Here is a 19,280-nt window from a genome sequence, read left to right as displayed (position 1 = left end):
TGACCCATTTAAAGCAGATATGTGTAGATAAAAAAAAAACTGCCAATATTCCCCTTAGGCCTCATGCACACGACCGTATGTATTGTGCGGTCCACAAAAAAACGGATCTGCAAAAAATATGGACGAAGTCCATGTGCATTCTGTATTTTGCAGAACAGAATGGGTGGCCCCTAATAGAACAGTACTATCCTTGTCTGTAATGCAGACAATAATTGGACATGTTCTATTTTTTTTTTAAATGGAAATACGGACATACAGTCCGCAAAAAAAAACTGAAACAAACACGGAAAGAAAATACGTTTGTGTGAATGAGCCCTTAAACTTTTGTAGCTAATGAGTAGGGAAGTTACCTGGGTGCTTATTACTAATTTATAGGGGTTGTCTCACTTCAGCAAATGGCATTTATCATGTACAAAAACGGACTAATGTACTGAGATTGTCCATATTGCCTCCTTTGCTGGCTTGCAGCACAGATACGAGGTGCGCTCCCACGGTCCCAGCCAAGCAGTGTACAAGCACGGCCACCACTGCTGGATTGCAGGGTGGTCATAACCCCTGGAAACAAGCAGCGTATAATGCAATGGAAAAATGAATCCACCCAGCAAAGGAGGCAATATGGACAATCACAATACATTAGTAAGTGCCTTGTATTAACTTTCTCTATATGATAAATGCCAATTGCTGAAGTGAGACAACCCCTTTAACCTTTTAAAACCCTGGTTTCTGCACCAAAATAATACACTTCTTAAACACATTAGGAAAGGTCAACCACTTATATGAACATCAAATAAAAGAAGACAGTTCACTTGGGAAACATACTTATCTGTTGGGGCAGGAGCAGCCGGGACAGGTTTAGAGGAGACTGTTGCACTGCCAAAGCTACTTCCTTGTGCACTGCCACCTGGAAAATAGTGGTCTCAGTAAGTGGACACAGTTTAAACCAGAAAATACAGTAAATGTAAATATATGACCGATGACCAAATGGAGGTCACCTGTCTCATGAACTACAGGTTTTAGGAATCAGATTGGTTGCCGGGAGTAATTCTTCCACTCTGCACATCTCCACTAGTAAGACTTCTTTGTTTCTAAAACGGAATGGTAACTAGCTGATAGGGCAGAGGTTGTGGACTAACACATGACTGCAGGATCAGACTACACACACATCTGTTTGTAGTCTGTAACCATGGAGACTCATCTACTTAGGACCTAAAATTATAGACAATTTTTAATGAACACTATTTGCATTTTTCCATTATTCTAGATAAATCAAAGCATTGATTGCAAAAGTGTGCACAACCTTAAAAGGGGTATTACTATCATGGACATTTTTGGCATATATACAGGATAGCATTGCACTTACACCTACATGGAGAACAGGATCCCTGACCTGCCTGGTAAGGCTACTTTCACACTTGCGTTCGGGGTTCCACTTGTGAGTTCCGTTTGAAGGCTCTCACAAGCGGCCCCGAACGGATCCGTACGGCCCCAATGCATTCTGAGTGGATGCGGATCCGCTCAGAATGCCTCAGTCTGGCAGCGTTTGACCTCTGTTCCGCTCAGAAGGCGGAGCCAAACGGATCTGTCCAGACTTACAATGTAAGTCAATAGGGACGGATCCGTTTGAAGTTGACACAATATGGTGCAATTTCAAACGGATCCATCCCCCATTGACTTTCAATAGAAAGTCTGGACGGATCCGTCTGACTAACTTTCAGACTTTGAATTTTTTCTGAAAGATAATGCAGACGGATCCGTTCTGAACGGATCCCATTGTCTGCATTATAGGAGCGGATCCATCTGTGCAGACACCAACTGGATCCGCTCCGAACGCAAGTGTGAAAGTAGCCTAAGTCAGCCAACTGCAACCAGATCCAGTTGTAGAATGAACGAAGGAGTGGCCACACATGAGCAGGTCTCTCCGTTATCTGCTATGGGAGGTATAGAAACTGCCAAGCAGCCATACCTGTCTTTGATGGAAATACCTCTTTAAATCTGGCCTTAGAAATAAGACACTAATTTATAAACATACTCCTAATGTCTATGACAGGGCAGACAGACTAGAAGATCTCAAAATTTAGGGGATTTGCCAAGTAGAATCTCCTCTACGGCCATGTTTTGGTAAATTATTGGACAAAAACTGTAAATCCACAGCCCGTCCACAAAATAACACATACCTGGTCACTATTGGCTAGGAGATCCAAGGGGAACTTTCTGCGGAACATACCTGCATCCTGCTGGCAAGAGTGGCCTACAAGAAGTTCCCTGTGGATCTCTGGATGAGTGGTGACCTGAAAAGTATATCTTTGGAGATGGTGTAGAAAGCCTTCACACAGACAAAAAAACCTGGAGGATCACTTTAAAGTGGTTCCAGACAAACCTTAAAGCAACAATAAACCTAAAAATAAGCATGAGATAATCCTGCCTTCACCTTTGTCAGTCTACAGGATTTCTACTTGTTCCTGGGACAAACAGACTTTTTAGAAATCCTGCTGGGATTAACCTCCTGCTGATCTGCTCCACTTTCATCTAAGGAATGGTTGAGGCGGTAGCAGGGCTTAATACTCTGTCATACGGCAGACAGGGTAGAGGGGGAGGCTTCTGCTGCAGCCAGTTGTCTTACCAGATACAGGATAGTGGGGGGAGGGGGGGCTCAATACTGATCTCCTGGGATATAGATCTCTTTATATACTGAACAATATAAACGCAACACTTTTGGTTTTGCATGAGCTTAACTCAAAGATCTGAAACATTTTCTACATACACAAAAGACCCATTACTCGCCAATATTGTTCACAAATCTGCCTCACACAGTACAACACATCTCCGCATAGAGTTGATCAGGTGGTTGATTATGGCCTGTGGGATGTTGGTCCACTCCTCTTCAATAGCTGTGCGAAGTTGCAGAATATTGGCAGGAACTGGAACACGCTGCCGTATACGCCGATCCAGAGCATCCCAAACATGCTCAATGGGTGACATGTATTATCATGCTGCAATGTGAGATGATGGTTGTGGATGAATGGCACAACAATGGGCCTCATGATCTTGTCACAGTATTTCTGTGCATTCAAAATGCCATCAATAAAATGCACCTGTGTTCGTTGTCCATAACATACGCCTGCCCATACCATAACCCCACCGCCACCATGGGCCACTCGATCCACAACGCTGACGTCAGCAAACTACTCACCCACACAACGCCACACACGCTGTCTGCCATTGGCCCTGAACAGTGAAAACCGGGACTCATCCGTGAATAGAACGCCTCCCCAACGTGCCAGACACCTTATAATGTGAGCATTGCCCACTCAAGTCAGTTACGACGACAAACTGCAGTCAGGTCCAGACCCCGATGAGGACGACGAGCATGCAGATGAGCTTCCCAGAGACTGTTTCTGACAGTTTGTGCAGAAATTCTTTGGTTATGCAAACCGATTGTTGCTGCAGCTGTCCGGGTTGCTGGTCTCAGACGATCATGGAGGTGAACATGCTGGATGTGGAGGTCCTGGGCTGGTGTGGTTACACGTGGTCTGCGTTTGTGAGGCCAGTTGGATGTACTGCCAAATTCTCTGAAATGCCTTTGGAGACGGCTTACGGTAGAGAAATGAACATTCATTGCATGAGCAAGACATTCCTGCAGTCAGCATGCCAATTACACGCTCCCTCAAACGTTGCAACATCTGTGGCATTGTGCTGTGAGATCAAACTGCACATTTCAGAGTGGCCTTTTATTGTGGGCAGTCTAAGGCACACCTGTGCAATATTCATGCTGTCTAATCAGCACCTTTAGATGTCACACCTGTGAGGTGGGATGGATTATCTCAGCAAAGGAGAAGTGTTCACTAACACAGATTTAGACAGATTTGTGAACAATATTTGAGAGAGTAATGGGTCTATTGTGTATGTAGAACATGTTTCAGATCTTTGAGTTCAGCTAATGCAAAATGGGAGCAAAACCAAAAGTGTTGCATTTATATTTTTGTTCAGGGTATATTTCTAGGTTTTAAAATAGAGGATCAAAGAAGAGGATGCGATTATGCATAGAATAGCAGGCATTTAGTGTCCTTTTAAAAGGCTAAATACACCTTTGGGGGCATTTTTTTATGATTCCATTTTACTCATTTTTGGCTAATAATTATTTCTTCAATTGGCCTTTATTAAAAATGATTTTTAGCCAAAAATGAGCAAAATTGCTCTCAAAGATGTACATAGCCTATAAATTACAGTACATTAGCTTTGTTACTTTGTAACCTACATTTTTTTTCCTGAACCCCATTAATAAGTTGTCTTACCTTGCACACTGCCAAAGATGTTGTCTAAGTCTGCAAGAGCTGCATATTTATCTGCTGAAGGCTGACTTGGTTTACTAACAGCAGCCGTTTTACTAGCTCCAGTTGAATTAAAGGCCCCAAAGTCGGCACTGGAGGACTTAGGAAAGTTGTCGAACTGAGCAAAGTTTGCATTTGCATTTGTACCTATAAAAAAATAAAGCAGGAATTCTTGGAATACTAGGCACAGATGTTCAAACATTCACTCCTAACAATCTGTCTTTAAGTATCGGTCGGATATAAGGGCAGCAGGCAGTAACAAATCACTAGTACCAAGTCAGAATGCTTTGAGCTAATTTTTTATAAAGTTTCTAGAAGTTAATATGTGAATAAAATAAATACATCAACCAAAATCCACATCCTTAGAAAGACTCAAGTCTTCTTCATCTGAAAACATTAAATGTAACTCTGAACAAAACCAAAAATTCAACTTTTGAATAGTTACGGAGGTCTACTTGCTCTCTGAGTTCTACTCCACACCACAGATGCTTCTGCTGTTTTCTCCAAGTGAAGCCTGTGTGGACCATGGCAAACAAGCAGAGCTGTTGTGGACCATACCACTTCTACAGTTAGCAGTGGCGGTGTTTTCTAAACTGCCTCCAGAGCATCAGCTGGGGGCTAGTAGAGGACAGTGCTGTTCAGCATGAGGCCTCCTGCACACGACTGTATGCGTTTTGCAGTCCGCAAATAGCAGATTTGCAAAATACGGATGCGGTCCTTGTGCATCCCAAACTTTTCTATATTCCACTGTAGAAATGCCTATTCATGTTCCGAAAAAGGACAAGAATAAAAGGCATTTCCTATCATTTGCAGCACATTTTTTTTTTTGCAGCCCCATAGAACTGAATGGGCCTGCATTCAATCGACAAAAAATGCAGATAAGATGCGGACCGAAAATACCGTCATGTGCATGAGACCTAAGTGAAATCCTGGGGACAGAGGGTGCTTCATAACTCCTACCCAAAAATGAATTTCTGTTTAGGCCCAGAGTTTACACCATCAGCCATTGAGTTACCACCAAGCTGTTCACTTACAGATCTTGTGGGTGCCCTCAGGAATACGGGTGATAAAAGTCATATGAGCAATACTGGTCTTCTTTACCATTACCACCCTGCAATCCATTCACAAACACAAGTACATCTAATCTACAGACTACGGTAGAAAAACTACACACGGCAAGTACAAAGAAAACATCAGTAGTCGCCCCCCTGGAGGGACGGGTAAGACTTACGGTAAGAGGTCTGCAGAGAGAAAGCAGACGTAAAGTCACCAAAACTGCAGCTGGTAGAGAGCGTTCTGAACGCTGAGTGGCCATGAAAGTTGAAAACGAGAAAGGAGGGAAAAGAAAAAGGGGATTGCAGAGAAAAAAAAATAAAAAATCAAGACGCCATGTTTGAAGAACTTAAAAGACCAATAAACAGAACTGAAACAAAATAGCATACAAAGATCAAATGAGAGATGCAGGCCACTAACATGCTGCACACCACTAAGAAACCAGACTTTACGGGACACGGCACACACAGGCAAGTGTCCTACAAAAGGGGACACCATGGTGGGGATCAAAACAGGAGAGGAAGCCAATCTCTAGGAAACATAAAAGGGCCAGGACAATGAGTACGCTCTTCTAGTCATGGAGGAAGGTAGTGTTCTAATTGTGAGCTCAGCACATTCCTCCAACAGACTATATTATTATTAGAGAAAAGCTGCAGGAAGCAGGAAAGCTGGAGGCTGCAGGAAACCGGAACGCAGGGCGGGGCGGACATAGTACAAGGTACGGAAGACGATGGACAGCAGGCTAAATTTCATCTGCAATTTTAACCGGTTAGAAAGCAAGAAAAGTTTTGGGCAGTGGCTGCATTAGCCTCTAGCTGGCAAACCACTATTTTGATAAGTGCAGCGAGTGACTTAAGACTTTGATTTTAGTAAAGGAGACGTCAATAATTAAATACGATATGTGGACTTGAGCTACTTTCACACTGGCGTTTTGGCTTTCCGTATGCGAGATCCGTTCAGGGCTCTCACAAGCGGTCCAAAACGGATCAGTTTTGCCATCATGCATTCTCAATGGAAAAGGATCCGTTCAGAACGCATCAGTTTGCCTCCGTTCCGTCTCCATTCCGCTCTGGAGGCGGACACCAAAATGCTGCTTGCAGCTTTTTGGTGTCCGTCTGACAAAACTGAGCCAAACGGATCTGTCCTGGCACACAATGTAAGTCAATGGGGACCAATCTGTTTTCACTGACACAATCTGGCACAATAGAAAACTGATCCGTCCTCCATTGACTTTCAATGGTGTTCATGACGGATCCGTCTTGGCTATGTTACAGATAATACAAACTGATCCGTTCTGAATGGATGCAGACGGTTATATTATCTGAACAGATACGTTTGGTGCGGATCCGTCTTTGATCTGCGCAGACGGAAGTGTGAAAGTAGCCTAAGTCGTGTTACTAGCCTTCTTCCACTGGAAAATCAGTCCAACAAGCTGTTTTTATAAATAGCCAAAAATGCATAATACAGATAATTTATAGTTATGATTCCCTGTATTCATGAGCCCCTAATACTCTCCACCAGCCCCTCATCAATGGATGATGGAGCATATATATATATATATATATATATATATATATATATATATATATATATATATATATATATATATATATATATATATATACATACACACACACACACACACACACTGATCAGCCATAAGAATAAAAGCAGCTGAAGTGAATAACATTGATTATCTGGTGACAATGACCCTGGTCAAGGGGTGCGATGTACTATGAACATAATTAACACTTAGTGCTTGAATTTGAGGCATTAAAAGCCATAAAAATGGGCAAGTGCATAAAGCTGAGCAACTGTCATAGCGACCCCACTGTGAAGGCTTGATGATGGGGTCACAGTATCTCCAAACGGCAGATCTTGTGGGGTGTTTCCAGTTAGTAATGGTTGAACCCTACTAGAAGTGAATAGGTGAACCAGTTATAAGACCATGGACAAGATGCACTATGGAAAGGCAAGTTGTGGAGGCAGTGTGATGCTCTGGGCACTGTCCTGCTGGGGATCATTGGGTCCTGGCATTCATGTGGATGCTCCTTTGACAGGTACCTCTTGCAGGCCAAGTTCACCCTTTCATGGCAGCTGTATTCCCTTAAAGGGGTTGTTCAGGTTCAGAGCTGAACCTGGACATCCCTCCATTTTCACCCAGGCAGCCCCCCTGACATGAGCATCGGAGCAGTTCATGCTCCGATGCTCTCCTTTGCCCTGCGCTAAATCGCGCAGGGCAAAGGCATTTTTCTGAGTTCCGGTGACGTACCGGGGCTCTCTATGGGGCTGACAGGAACCCCAGTGACGTCACCGGCACTGATGGGCGGGATTTGGCTCTGCCCTAGCCAGTAAAACGGCTAGGGCAGAGCTAAAGCCCGCCCCTCAGAGCCGGTGACGTCACCGAACACACTGCTGGGCGGAAGTTACCGCCCGGCAGTGTGTTATTGTAAACACAAGAGCCTGTGCCCTGCGCGATCTAGCGCAGGGCACGGGAGCGCATCGGAGCATGAGATGCTCCGATGCCAGGCTCAGGAGGGCTGCCGGGGTGAAAATAAGGGTATGTCCGGGTTCAGCTCTGAACCCGGACAACCCCTTTAATGGCAGTGGCCTCTTTCAGCAGGACAACACACCATGTTACACTGGAAAATTATTAGAGAGTGGTTTGAGGAGCAAGACAAAGGGATTAAGGTATTGATCCCCCCAGATCTCAATCTGAGGTCCCATTCACACAACCGTAAAACTACGTAGGAAAGCGTAAGATTAGGGTTGAGAGAAGCCAAACTTTACAGGTTTGGGTTCGGTGTTCAGGTGGTGTAGGAATTCCATTATTGATTCAGTTAGAACATAATATAATGGAATTCGTAGACGGAATGCAAAGCGGAAGCCTTTAAGAGGCATTCGGTTTGATCGGTCATAACAGAAATCTAAGGCCAAGTATAACGGATCCGTCTGGTTTTCGTCATACAGGACGGAAAACAAAGTCGGGTTCACTCATCCCTGCTCAAGATCCATAAGCAAGAGTCTGGCTGAAGAAGAGACTGATAAAAGGGCAGTATAAATCATCTTTTTTTGGCTTTGGTGTTCACAGATGAAGGCAAGGAATTTAGTGAGTTTTTCCATCTGTGACATTACGTGAAGACTATGTGGAGGGGTTTATACCACTGCCTAAAGGTATGTTCTTAGGGAGGTTTTAGGGCTCATGCACATGGCCATTGCCATGCTGTGGCCGTATTGCAGCCCGCATACGGCAGGTCCGCAAAACATGGGGCACTGGCCGTGTACACCCTGCATCATGGATCTTGACCCATTCACTTGAATGGGTCCGCAAACAGGGAGATGCAGTGCGGAAGCATGGATCGGGGCCCCTACTGAGTGCTTCTTTCTGGCCGTGCCTCCACACCACATGTACTACTTTTTTGTGGTGCGAACTGTCGGATGAGGATCGCAGACCCCATTCAAGTGAATGGGTCCGCCATCCGCATGCAGCTGCCCCACAGTCGGTGCTCATGCATTGCGAACCGCAGCACGGGCCCGGCAAGCACACAGTCGTGTGCATGAGCCCTTAGCATGGATTCAGTGCCAAAGACCAGGTCGAACCTGCATTGAAACCGCCTCCCACAGTTTTGAGGATTTTGCCACATGGTTTTCCAGACGGCATCAAGAATGCACAGGTCAATTCTTGGCATGATTACCTTACGGACCCCTCACAAAGACACAGCAGGAGCCTGCTCGTGGTTTATCTCGATCAATAGTGGGTCCACACCTTAAAAAAAAAAAAAAAAACCACAACGGTTTCTGCAGTGGGATATGTGGCAGATTTTGTAGCGAACAAAATCCCTTGTGTGAACCTACCCTTAATGTCCCTGCTTTGCCTGTTCTCTTGTTAATTTTTAGTAAGCAGTTTCAGACACAGGAAAGCAGCCAAGTAAATGTTTCCACTTACAAAATCTCTTATTCTAATCCTTAAAAAGTCAAGCTTGAACAGCAAAGGAGGTCAACCGTTTAATAGGCATTTTGGACCATAAAATGCAGTCCGAGTCCGTACATTCTCAAAGGAATGACTTTCTTACCTAACCTAATACTCATAGTATCACAGTCTCATGATGCATTCTCATATGTGGCGTGGCGTGGCGCGCCTAATGAACTGGCTACAGAAACTACGGTGTCGGAAAGGCAAGTTTTATACAGTCAACCTTTCCAAACAATATAAATTTAAAGAAACGCACCAATTTTTATTATAACTATACTGGCTCCAAATCTGTGTCATGATCGAAAATACTATATCCTAGGTATTTTTCAAAGTGCCCTCCATTACCCTTGCCGATATTTTTGAGGAAGATAACCACAGCTATTTTTACAGTAAAAAAAAAAAAATATACCAAAACCCTGATTGACTCCATTATAAATTGACATCTTAACACTAGTGTGAACCGAGCCTTACCTTGACATGAGACCTAAAAAATGAGTAAGGAAAAGGTTGGCACTACACGTTAGCGGTGAGGTGCCGGTGCGCAATGATAGGGTAGTCCCCAGACGATAATATTATAAAGCATCACGGCACTCGGAGAGGATTTGAATTGTTTTTAGGTTTTTATTCCATCCAAAATCATTTTTGTTGACGCGGCCAATGTTTCGGTCCAACCCAGACGTTGTCCACGGCCAATTAGTCTCGTTGCGGCATCGAGAATGGATACTTTATAATATTAAAAAATGAGTAAGAACGGTAAAGCCATCTATTTGCCAGTATGAAAGACCTACTGCAAGTTCCTCATGGTCACTTCCATCTCTGAAGGCATTATCCTGTTTATCCAAGCACATGTCGCTGCTTCTGGTGGGGATCAGGACTAATTAGATAACCCTGGGGATCTGGCTCTAATTTGTCTTTTGTTTGTGCCATCAGCATCACATCTCCACGAGTCACAAATATAAAGCCAAGCCCTTAAAGGGGTTTGTCAGAGTTATTTAAAAATTATCCGATGTATAATCACCTGTTTCTCCTGCACTGTACATCTGGTCCTGCTCCAGTACTTTGTATAAAAGATGCTGGGGTGACATTGAGGTGTACTGCTGCAGCCCATCACTGACCTCAGAGGTACACAGCACGAGACTGCTGCGGCCAGCAGTGGTCATGTGCCATATACCTCTACAGAGGTTTGGTGCCGAGAATGGTGCAGGAGAAACAGGTGAGCAATGGATTCATTTGTGTTGCATACAATTTAATGGGAACCGGATAAGTTTGGAATAACATGGACAACTCCTTTAATATAATATTTGTGAGCAGAATTCAGGGACTGTACATTGCACGACATTCATGAACCATGCAGTGCCCTTGAATGGTGACTGTACATTAACAAATTGCACACAAAACAGCCATAAAATAAGACCAAAACCAAAACACAGATTTGCTAAACATAGGGAAAGACATGGTAGTAATAGGAGAATAAAAACAACATTTTTATAAAGGAAAAAGCACACAGACGACACACACACAGTATAGAAAAGTGTGCGCACACACAAAACAACAGATGTAATACAAATCCCTCGAATACACAACACAGCTAAGCAGATGTAAGAAGAACAGGCACAAGCACAGAGGAATGGAGATGGCAGCACCTTGCCGTCAGCTAGAGCACAAGGCTTTTCCTATGCAAGCTGCAGAAGAGGCAAGACTACCTGTATTTAAAGGCTGGGTGGGTGTCTGACTCGATGTGGGGAACGCTCCAAAACTACTGGCACCACTAGACTGTCCAAATGCATCAAAGTTTGCAAAGTCTGCATTGGCAGAATTTTGAGCTGTAAAATGTGGAAAACAGAAGGGAAAAAAACAAAAAAGAAAAAAAAAAAAAACATAAATGGTGTTAATGAGGATGAGTAACATAATACCAAAAATAAATGCAAACATCAAAAAAATAAAGAGATTATTAGTGAAAACACACACAGGTCAAATGAAACACAATGGAGAAATGGCATCATACGTTGAATTACATTTGGTAAAGATGGTGCAGAGCAGGGTTTGTTGTAAGATGTAGTATTCAGGTGCTTGTTATTCGCCCAAACTTTGATATGTCCTGGTCTGTGGACTGTGGGAAGGGTTATGCTCTGTAAGTACTAATGGGGTCATTTATCAAACTGGTGTAAAGTAGAACTGGCCCATAGCAACCAATCAGATTCCACCTTTCATTTTTGACAGCTCCTTTGGAAAATGAAAGGTGGAATCTGATTGGTTGCTAGGGGCAACTAAGCCAGTTCTACTTTATACTAGTTTGATAAATGACCCCATAAGTGTCCTTGAGCTATCACCCCCAGCATCTCCATCTCCAAGGGGTTGTCCGAGTGTTTAAAAGTGATGGCCTATCCTCAGGACAGGTCATCAGTGTCTGATCAGTGAGGGTCCAACTCCCAGCACTGACCAGCAGTTTGAAGACACTGCGGCACTCCAGTGACCTTTGAAGCCTCATCCTAGGCCAGTGACTTCACATTCATCGGTCACATGGTCTAGAAAGGGCCGCACCGCTTACCGGAGCGCCGACGCAGCCTCTTTAAGGGGGCCTTCACACAGATTTTGATGCAGAATTTTCCGTGACTGAAAATCAGTTTCATTCATTTGAATGGAGCGGCAGGCACATAAGGGGGAGATTTATCATATCCTTTGCACCTGAAAACACTACTTTTTTTGTTGCATCTCCCACTTTTTCGCCACTCTCACCGCTTTTCTGAAAGGGGGCGTGGCAAGCTGCCCCAACGAATTTATCTTCATTTATGCCGGTCTTCTGTCGTATATGAAGCCAGAAATCTACGGAACCTCTGAGCTGTCTAGATTTCAGGTTAGGTGCACAGACTTCAGGAGGAGGCGCCTAATTTATTAGGAGGCATACACCTCGTCATAAATTAGGTGAATACTCCGGCGGTGCAGGGGATATGCAGACTGGCGCAGAATGAACCAGTCTTGATAAATCTTCCCCATAGGTTCCTGCAAGCTCCATTCAGGTGAATGAAACTGATTTTCAGTCGCGGAATATTCTGCAACGAAATGCAGCGTGTGAAGGCACCCTAAAAAGCTAAATCAGCAGGGCACGTGGAGTTGGACCTCCACAGATCAGAGATGGATGACCTATCCTGAGGATAGATCATCAGTATTAAACACTCGGAAAACCCTGCTCAGATGAGCAACAGGGGTGTAAAACACGGGGGTTGAGTCACGTGGAGGTTTTAGGGTCTGCAGCAAAGCTGCGTTCATTTCCATGTGGATTTACTACAATGTGGTAATGCTAATATCGATATGTGATCAGTGCTGGTCCAACCACTGGGACCATCACAATCATAAAAGGGGCCTCTGGCGTTATTACCAGTCACAATACTGCCCTCATCTAGGTTTTCTGTCCAGTACCGCAGCCTAGCTCCACTCACTTCAGCCTCAGGCCCACACGGATCACATCTTGAAGATCTACGCTATAAATATTAGCGACTAAGCAAACTCATTAATGCCTTGGTCACACGTCTGTGTCCGTTTTACGTCCGTGAAAAAAAATATATAATTTTTTTTTCCATCCACAACTATGTGTCTGTGTTGTGTCCATTTTTGCCCTCTGTGTGTCTTACGTTTTATCATGTGCGCTTCTAGGCGGCAAAGGGCATTTTCAGAGCATCTCTTACCAAAGGTGAATGAAAACCAAAGACTAGCTGTGCGCTGTCCCAAAACTGACTAAGGGTACTTTCACACTTGCGTCGTTTGATTCCGGCAGGCAGTTCCGTTGCAGGCAAACTGTATGCAAACACATGTCAGTTTTTTTGTCGGCGATAAAACTGCAGCATGCTGCGGTATTATCTCCGTCCTGAACAGTCAATAAGACTGAACTGAAGACATCCTGATGCATCCTGAACGGATTACTCTCTATTCAGAATGCATGGGGATAAAACTGATCAGTTCTTTTCCGGTATTGAGCCCCCTAGGACGGAACTCTATGCAGGAAAAGAAAAAACGCTAGTCTGAAAGTACCCTAAACTAGTGCATGTGTTGTGTGAATGAGGCCTAACAAGGTGCTTCTATTAGAATCCAAACATTTTAGGCCTGCAGTCATGTATATCTTCTGCCTGGAGTCTAGCCAAAATGCAATCTTTTATATTTTTAAGCAAAAGATGAGTTACGGTTTACTAAAGGAGAAACGTGAGGAAAGTGGGGCGCAGTTATGTATAATGAGGTGTGATGGGAGCTCATCAGAACACGTGGAGGAGCAAGACGTCATTAAAGACGCAGTCTGCATTACTTTCCCTAGCAACTGGCCAGAAGCCAGAAAAACCTGACACTGCTTCTCAGGGAACCCTAAATTATTCACTAAAGCCCTTGCATTATTAAACCTGCCCCCTGACCAAGCCAAGAACAAATGAAAGGTTGGAGAAAACTGACCCAAACTGGCATATATTTTAGGTTGAGGCCACGATGCCTGTCGCACGACCAAAGATTGCGGCGTAGCAGTGCAGCCATTGAACTGAATCGCAAAACAAACTTGCAAAACGCGTTGAGACCCGACTCAGTTTAATGGCTCCATTGCTTTTGTCGGGCGACGGGTGTAGCTTCCAAGATCGTCGTGTAGCCTTAGGACACCTTCCACACAATGTGATCGTGCTCTTTAAGAGGACCTGCCAGCACTGACGACCACGTGTCTTAGTAGTCCTCATGAAAGGACTGCTGTGCAGCACCTACATACTCTAACAGCATCTGAGTGCATAGGACACACACCCCTCAGCAAAGGGAAAAGATTACGCCCAGCAGTAAATGTATTCATATATTTCCAGGAGGAATAACACAGCAGACAAAATCCATTTCATATAAAGCAGAGTGCAAGTATTTTTTACTAAACCAGACATGTTCGGAAAGATGACAGGACTGCTTTCCATCACGTACAATGCAAGATACCGATGTGAATTCATTGAACCCCTTCCTATGTATCTGTCCTCAGAGGTGCTGGAAAGCTGCAGTGATTAGCTGGGCAGTTTGGCCGTGACACTCAGTTCCGTAGCCAGAACTAAAGTGACAGTATAAGGGCTCATTCAGATGGCCCAATGTTTTGTTCCGCATTTTTGCAGAACGGGTGCGGACCCATTCATTTCAATGAAAATATAGAGCATGTCCCATTCTTGTCCGCAATTGCGGACAAGAATAGGCATTTTCTATGAGAGTGACGGCCAAGTGCGGTACACGAGTTGCAGAATGCACACGGGCCGGTATGAGTGTTTTATAGCCTCACGGGCCGGTATAAGTGTTTTGCAGACCGCAAAAGACATACGGCTGTCTGAATGAGCCCTAAATCTGCAGAGAAGAACATGGTTAGGTTTTTTTAACATTTTTTGATTACCTTGTAGAAATGTCTATGACGAAAAACACATTCCATTCATCTCAATAAGACTTGGAGAAATCTGCCGCATGTGAAGGCACACTTAGGGCTCATGCACACGAACGTATTTTCTTTCCTTGTCCGTTCAGTTTTTTGTTTTTTTTGCGGACCGTATGCGGAACCATTCATTTCAATGGGTCCGCTAAAAAACTGGATGGTACTCCGTTTGCATTCCATTTCTGTATCTCCGTATTTCCATTCCGCAAAAAATAGAACATGTCCTATTATTGTCCACATTACGGACAAGGATAGTACTGTTCTATTAGGGGCCAGCTGTTCTGTTCCGCAAAATACGGAATGCACACGAATATCATCCGCATTTTTTGCAGACCGTAAAATACGTATTGTCGTGTGCATGAGCCCTTACAAAGCTGCTTGAAACACATTTTCATACAGGACAAACAGGTAAGTTGCCAGCAATTCCTGCCAATGCTGTGATTTTACCACAGAAACCAGAGCAGAACATTTCTAGAATACACTATCTACAAGTATGTCCTAATTTTCTGTAAAAACAATGGATGCCTGATGAGCGCACTCTGGAAGTATTGTCAGCGATGGAAGAAGGTTTTCCTACCTGTATGACTGTTGAAGTTTGCAAAATTGGCAAAGTTAGCGGTGGCAGCCGTCTGCGGTGCAGGGGTGGCGAAGATGTCCGCTCCAAGGTCACTCAGGAGGTCAAACTGCTTCTTCTCTTGATGATGATGATGCTGCTGCTGGGGCACCTGATTGCGAGCCACAACAGGAGACTGAAAACGAGACCTTTGTTAGCTAGCCATGTCACGCTCCCTCCAGCTACACATTCTGGGGCTTATCAAACATGCAATGGAACCCAATGGTCTAAGTTTCAGCAACATCAATGAAATATCAGATATACCGCTTAAAACTGATCACAAATCACACATACAATTACTGCTGAAACACACTCTAGGGCCTCATTCACAGGTCCATGATGACGTCCGTGACAAGATGGACAGTGCTTCATTAGTCAAGATGTCTGCGAAGGGTCTGTCGCTGGTCCATGCATACGTTTTTTGCCCAACACATGTCATCTGTATTCCATGTGCACTGCTAAGCTGAAGAAGGGATTTCTCCTACCAATGGTCAGTGAAAATCATTGACAGAATACAGATACCATCCATGTTCTGTCAGGGGTTTTCGCTGACCTGCAGACTTCAATGGGCATGTTTGGTCTGCAGCACGGATAAAAGTAGTGCAGGTCTGAGAACACGGACAGCACACGTCCACAATTTACATTTGTGTGAAAGAGGCCTAAAGTACCACCCTATAAGACGCGCGCCCCCCACCTCCCCCAAGGTGGGGGAAAATGTGAATGCGTCTTATGGGACAAATACTAATGACCGTTTCCATTATGGAAGCGCTCATTTGTACAGGAGAACAGGGGAGGGGCACGCTCTGTGACCTCATGCTATGCGACGTCGGGTCACAGCACAGAGCATCGAAAGCAGCGGCGTCTGGAGCGGGAGAGGCAAGTCAATTTTTTGTCTGCTCTGAGCAATTATTAACACCGGGGTCTGATCTAAGGTCTGAATAGGGAGGGGGAGTTCTTATTCACATTGGGGCTCTGATCTGAAGTCTGATTAGGGGTCATTCACACTGGGGGTATGAACTGAGGTCTAAATGGGGGTCTTATTAACACTGGATTTCTGATTGGGGTCTTATAAACATAGGGGGTCTGATTTGAGAACTGACTGGGGTCTGATCAGAGGTCTAATTGACATTGGGGGTCTGAGATGAGGTCTGGTTAATATTGGAGATCTTATGTCTAAAGAAAAAAAATAATTTTATTTTTCTTCTCTAAAACCTAGGGGTGTCTTATAGGGCGAAAAACACAGTAATCTGCAACACATTTCTCCTGCTGCTGAAAAACTACAAGTCTGAGCACTACGCTGACAGCCATGCTGGAAGTAGTAGTTTTGTAACAGCGGGAGAGCCAGAGGTTGGAGATCATTGCTCTAAAAAAGTGCCATCAAAACGGCATCTCTTGTGAAACTACAACTCCCAGCGGTGTCAGGGTATGTTTGAAAGTTTTCATTCCAAATCAACTAGCTAGCAACGCAAGAATATAAGGCAAGCAGATTTCCACATTACAGCACATTACCACCATCCATTACATTATAAGCGTTCGTATTTCTTGCACAAGTCCAGGCTCTGATGTAGTCAACATCCAGACAATGTGAAGCCATATGACATAAATGATTCACCACCACCTCCTATGTACCTGTCCCAAGAGAGATTGTGTTCTAGCACGAGGTAGAAAGCAGTAATTAGCTGGGAACCTCGTCAGGGCTATACTTGTGGGAAAGTCACGTGGCTGCTCGTGGCGAAAGCCATTTCCAGGAAAAAGTGGCCACTAAGGGATTATTAAGGAAAAGTGTTTAAGAGAAAGCATTGCTGGAACAAAAGGTCACGCACTGAAGACCCAGAGTGAAACCTAGTCAGGAAAAACAAGAGGAAGTATTCCTTCACCTCCCCCAGTATCTGCGAGCAGAGCGTCAGCGGAGGAATCTGGAGGGAAACAACGTCAAGAAAAGGGAAATGCAATTGGGAAACGGATCACATGTCGCCTCAGAAATGAAGGAGATGCCAGTCTAACAAACACCTAAAACAGCAGGGGCTGCGCCCCAAGGTTTGCTGTATATGTTAACACTAAGGCCTAAAGCTACTTTCACACTTGCGCTTAGGATCTCAATAGCGGAGGAAAACGCATCAGTTTTGTCCCCAATCATTGTCAATGGGGACAAAACTGAACTGAAGAGAACGGAGTCACCACAATGCATTCTGTTCCGTTTCATTGAGTTCCCATAGCGTACACAAAAGCGTTTTTGAGTGCGTCCTGGGATGCAGAGTAAGACGGATCCGTCCTGACACACAATGTAAGTCAATGGTGACAGATCTGTTTTCTCTGACACAAAAGTCCCCCATTACCTTACAATGGTTTTAGAGACTGATCAGTCATAGCTATTTTAGACATAATACAACCGGATCTGTTCATAACGGATCCAGATGGTTGTATTATCATGACGGAATCGTTTTTACTGATCCATAACAGATCCAGCAAAAACACTGGTGTGAAAGTAGCTTAAATCTGCTCAACTGTAAAATTGCTGGGTTGACTAGTTAACCAGAGAAGCCCCCTCCATGTCTTACTCATAGGGGTCCAACAAGTGACATATAGGTTAAAGACACATGGCAGTCAAGTTCAACACCTCTCAGACTGAGGAAAGTCAACTGTGGTCAACTTGGGCTCATAAAAGTGCAGAAGAACTTCTTCTCTTTGACTCCACAAGTGCAGTCCGACAATTTCCATAAACATCTTCCTCTGATTAATTACATGTCTACCATATTACATTGTAGGGGACGGATTCACATTGTGGAGGTCCAGCTGGTGTATGGAGTCTTACATCTCTTACAATGAACTCTCCTCCTGAAGGAAGGAAGGAATGTGTTTCTCTAGTGCCACCGATCAGTAACTACCCTGTAAGTCAATGTTTGACCCATTGAAAAGTCTTGCAACATGAGTAAGGATTAGAGATGTACGAATCCATTCATTCAAAGTTCTTGAGCAGCGAGGGGCTATCTCTGGCACTCAGGAGACTCCCCCCAATGTTACTTGATTGACAGTACCAGACATCTCGCCCCTGTGCCGCTGCTCCGATACTGCTCAATACTCGGAGCAGTACCATAGGCGTGAGATTGTCAGTGCGGGCGAGATGTCCAGCTCTGTCAATCAAGTAGCATCTTGAGCAGTGGGGTCAGCCCCTTGCTGCTGAAGAACTATTGTCTGGTGAACTTATTGATTTGTATGAATTAATTGGCTCATCTCTACTAGGGATATTAGTCAAACCAGAGAGAGACATCTCTAGAACTGGGTTCTGGTTCACTGGTAAGATGCCTTTGAGGCTACTCTTAGAAGGAACATGTCCTCCTTGTGGAGACCTGGATGGGTTTCTTGAAGTCTGGCTGATATCTCTAGTCATGTCTTAAAGGCCTGTAGTTAGGCGCTGCTCTGGCCTCCTTTCCACTTTGTGTTGTCAGGCTCCACATGTAGAAATGGCTTAGACTGCTCACTCAGCCAATCACTGATTAACAGGGCAGTCCAAGCCGTTTCTGGAAATGGAAAGAGCAGGGTCTAGAGCAGTGGCCAGGGATCGGTAAAGTGACTACTGGCTATTATTTGACCCCTGTGTTTAATTAAAATTATGCCACCAGTATATCCCTTTTCCGGTTTGGACATGATGTACAGGATAGCTACCTATAGGTGACACTACAGGGACAGTTTCCATCCTCCTGGTGAAGTGGTTCCTACATAGTGTCTAAAATACTCCATGAAAACTACACCTAAGATGTATGGCCACGTTAAAGGTGTTGTCCCACAAAGAAAAAGTCCACATATTTCAAACAAGCAGCTGCGTCTGAATACTTTTATAACTGTATAATTAAAAAGTATTATAGCCACCGAGTTATTCAATAAGATCTAACTGTA

At 44.3% G+C, this 19,280-nt stretch overlaps 1 protein-coding gene across 6 annotated transcripts in view; it reads right to left on the bottom strand.

The window, feature by feature from the left end:
* Positions 1–19,280, bottom strand: part of AGFG1 (ArfGAP with FG repeats 1) — an 87,527-nt gene that overhangs the window by 22,181 nt on the left and 46,066 nt on the right. For 3 of the 6 annotated variants that reach the window (XM_044292184.1, XM_044292188.1, XM_044292187.1), the window contains exons 5-9: positions 15,351–15,522; positions 11,058–11,177; positions 5,560–5,631; positions 4,293–4,475; positions 820–901 (exon numbers count right to left, since the gene is read on the bottom strand). In XM_044292184.1, the coding sequence (XP_044148119.1) occupies positions 820–901; positions 4,293–4,475; positions 5,560–5,631; positions 11,058–11,177; positions 15,351–15,522 (629 nt within the window). The remainder of the gene's footprint in view (positions 1–819; positions 902–4,292; positions 4,476–5,559; positions 5,632–11,057; positions 11,178–15,350; positions 15,523–19,280) is intronic. The other 3 variants (XM_044292189.1, XM_044292190.1, XM_044292185.1) reach the window with 2 other exon arrangements.

Source organism: Bufo gargarizans, chromosome 4, assembly GCF_014858855.1.
Source record: "Bufo gargarizans isolate SCDJY-AF-19 chromosome 4, ASM1485885v1, whole genome shotgun sequence".
Lineage (NCBI taxonomy): Eukaryota > Metazoa > Chordata > Amphibia > Anura > Bufonidae > Bufo > Bufo gargarizans.
Note: the sequence above shows the minus strand (reverse complement) of the source record. Positions and strands in the feature narration are given on the sequence as shown.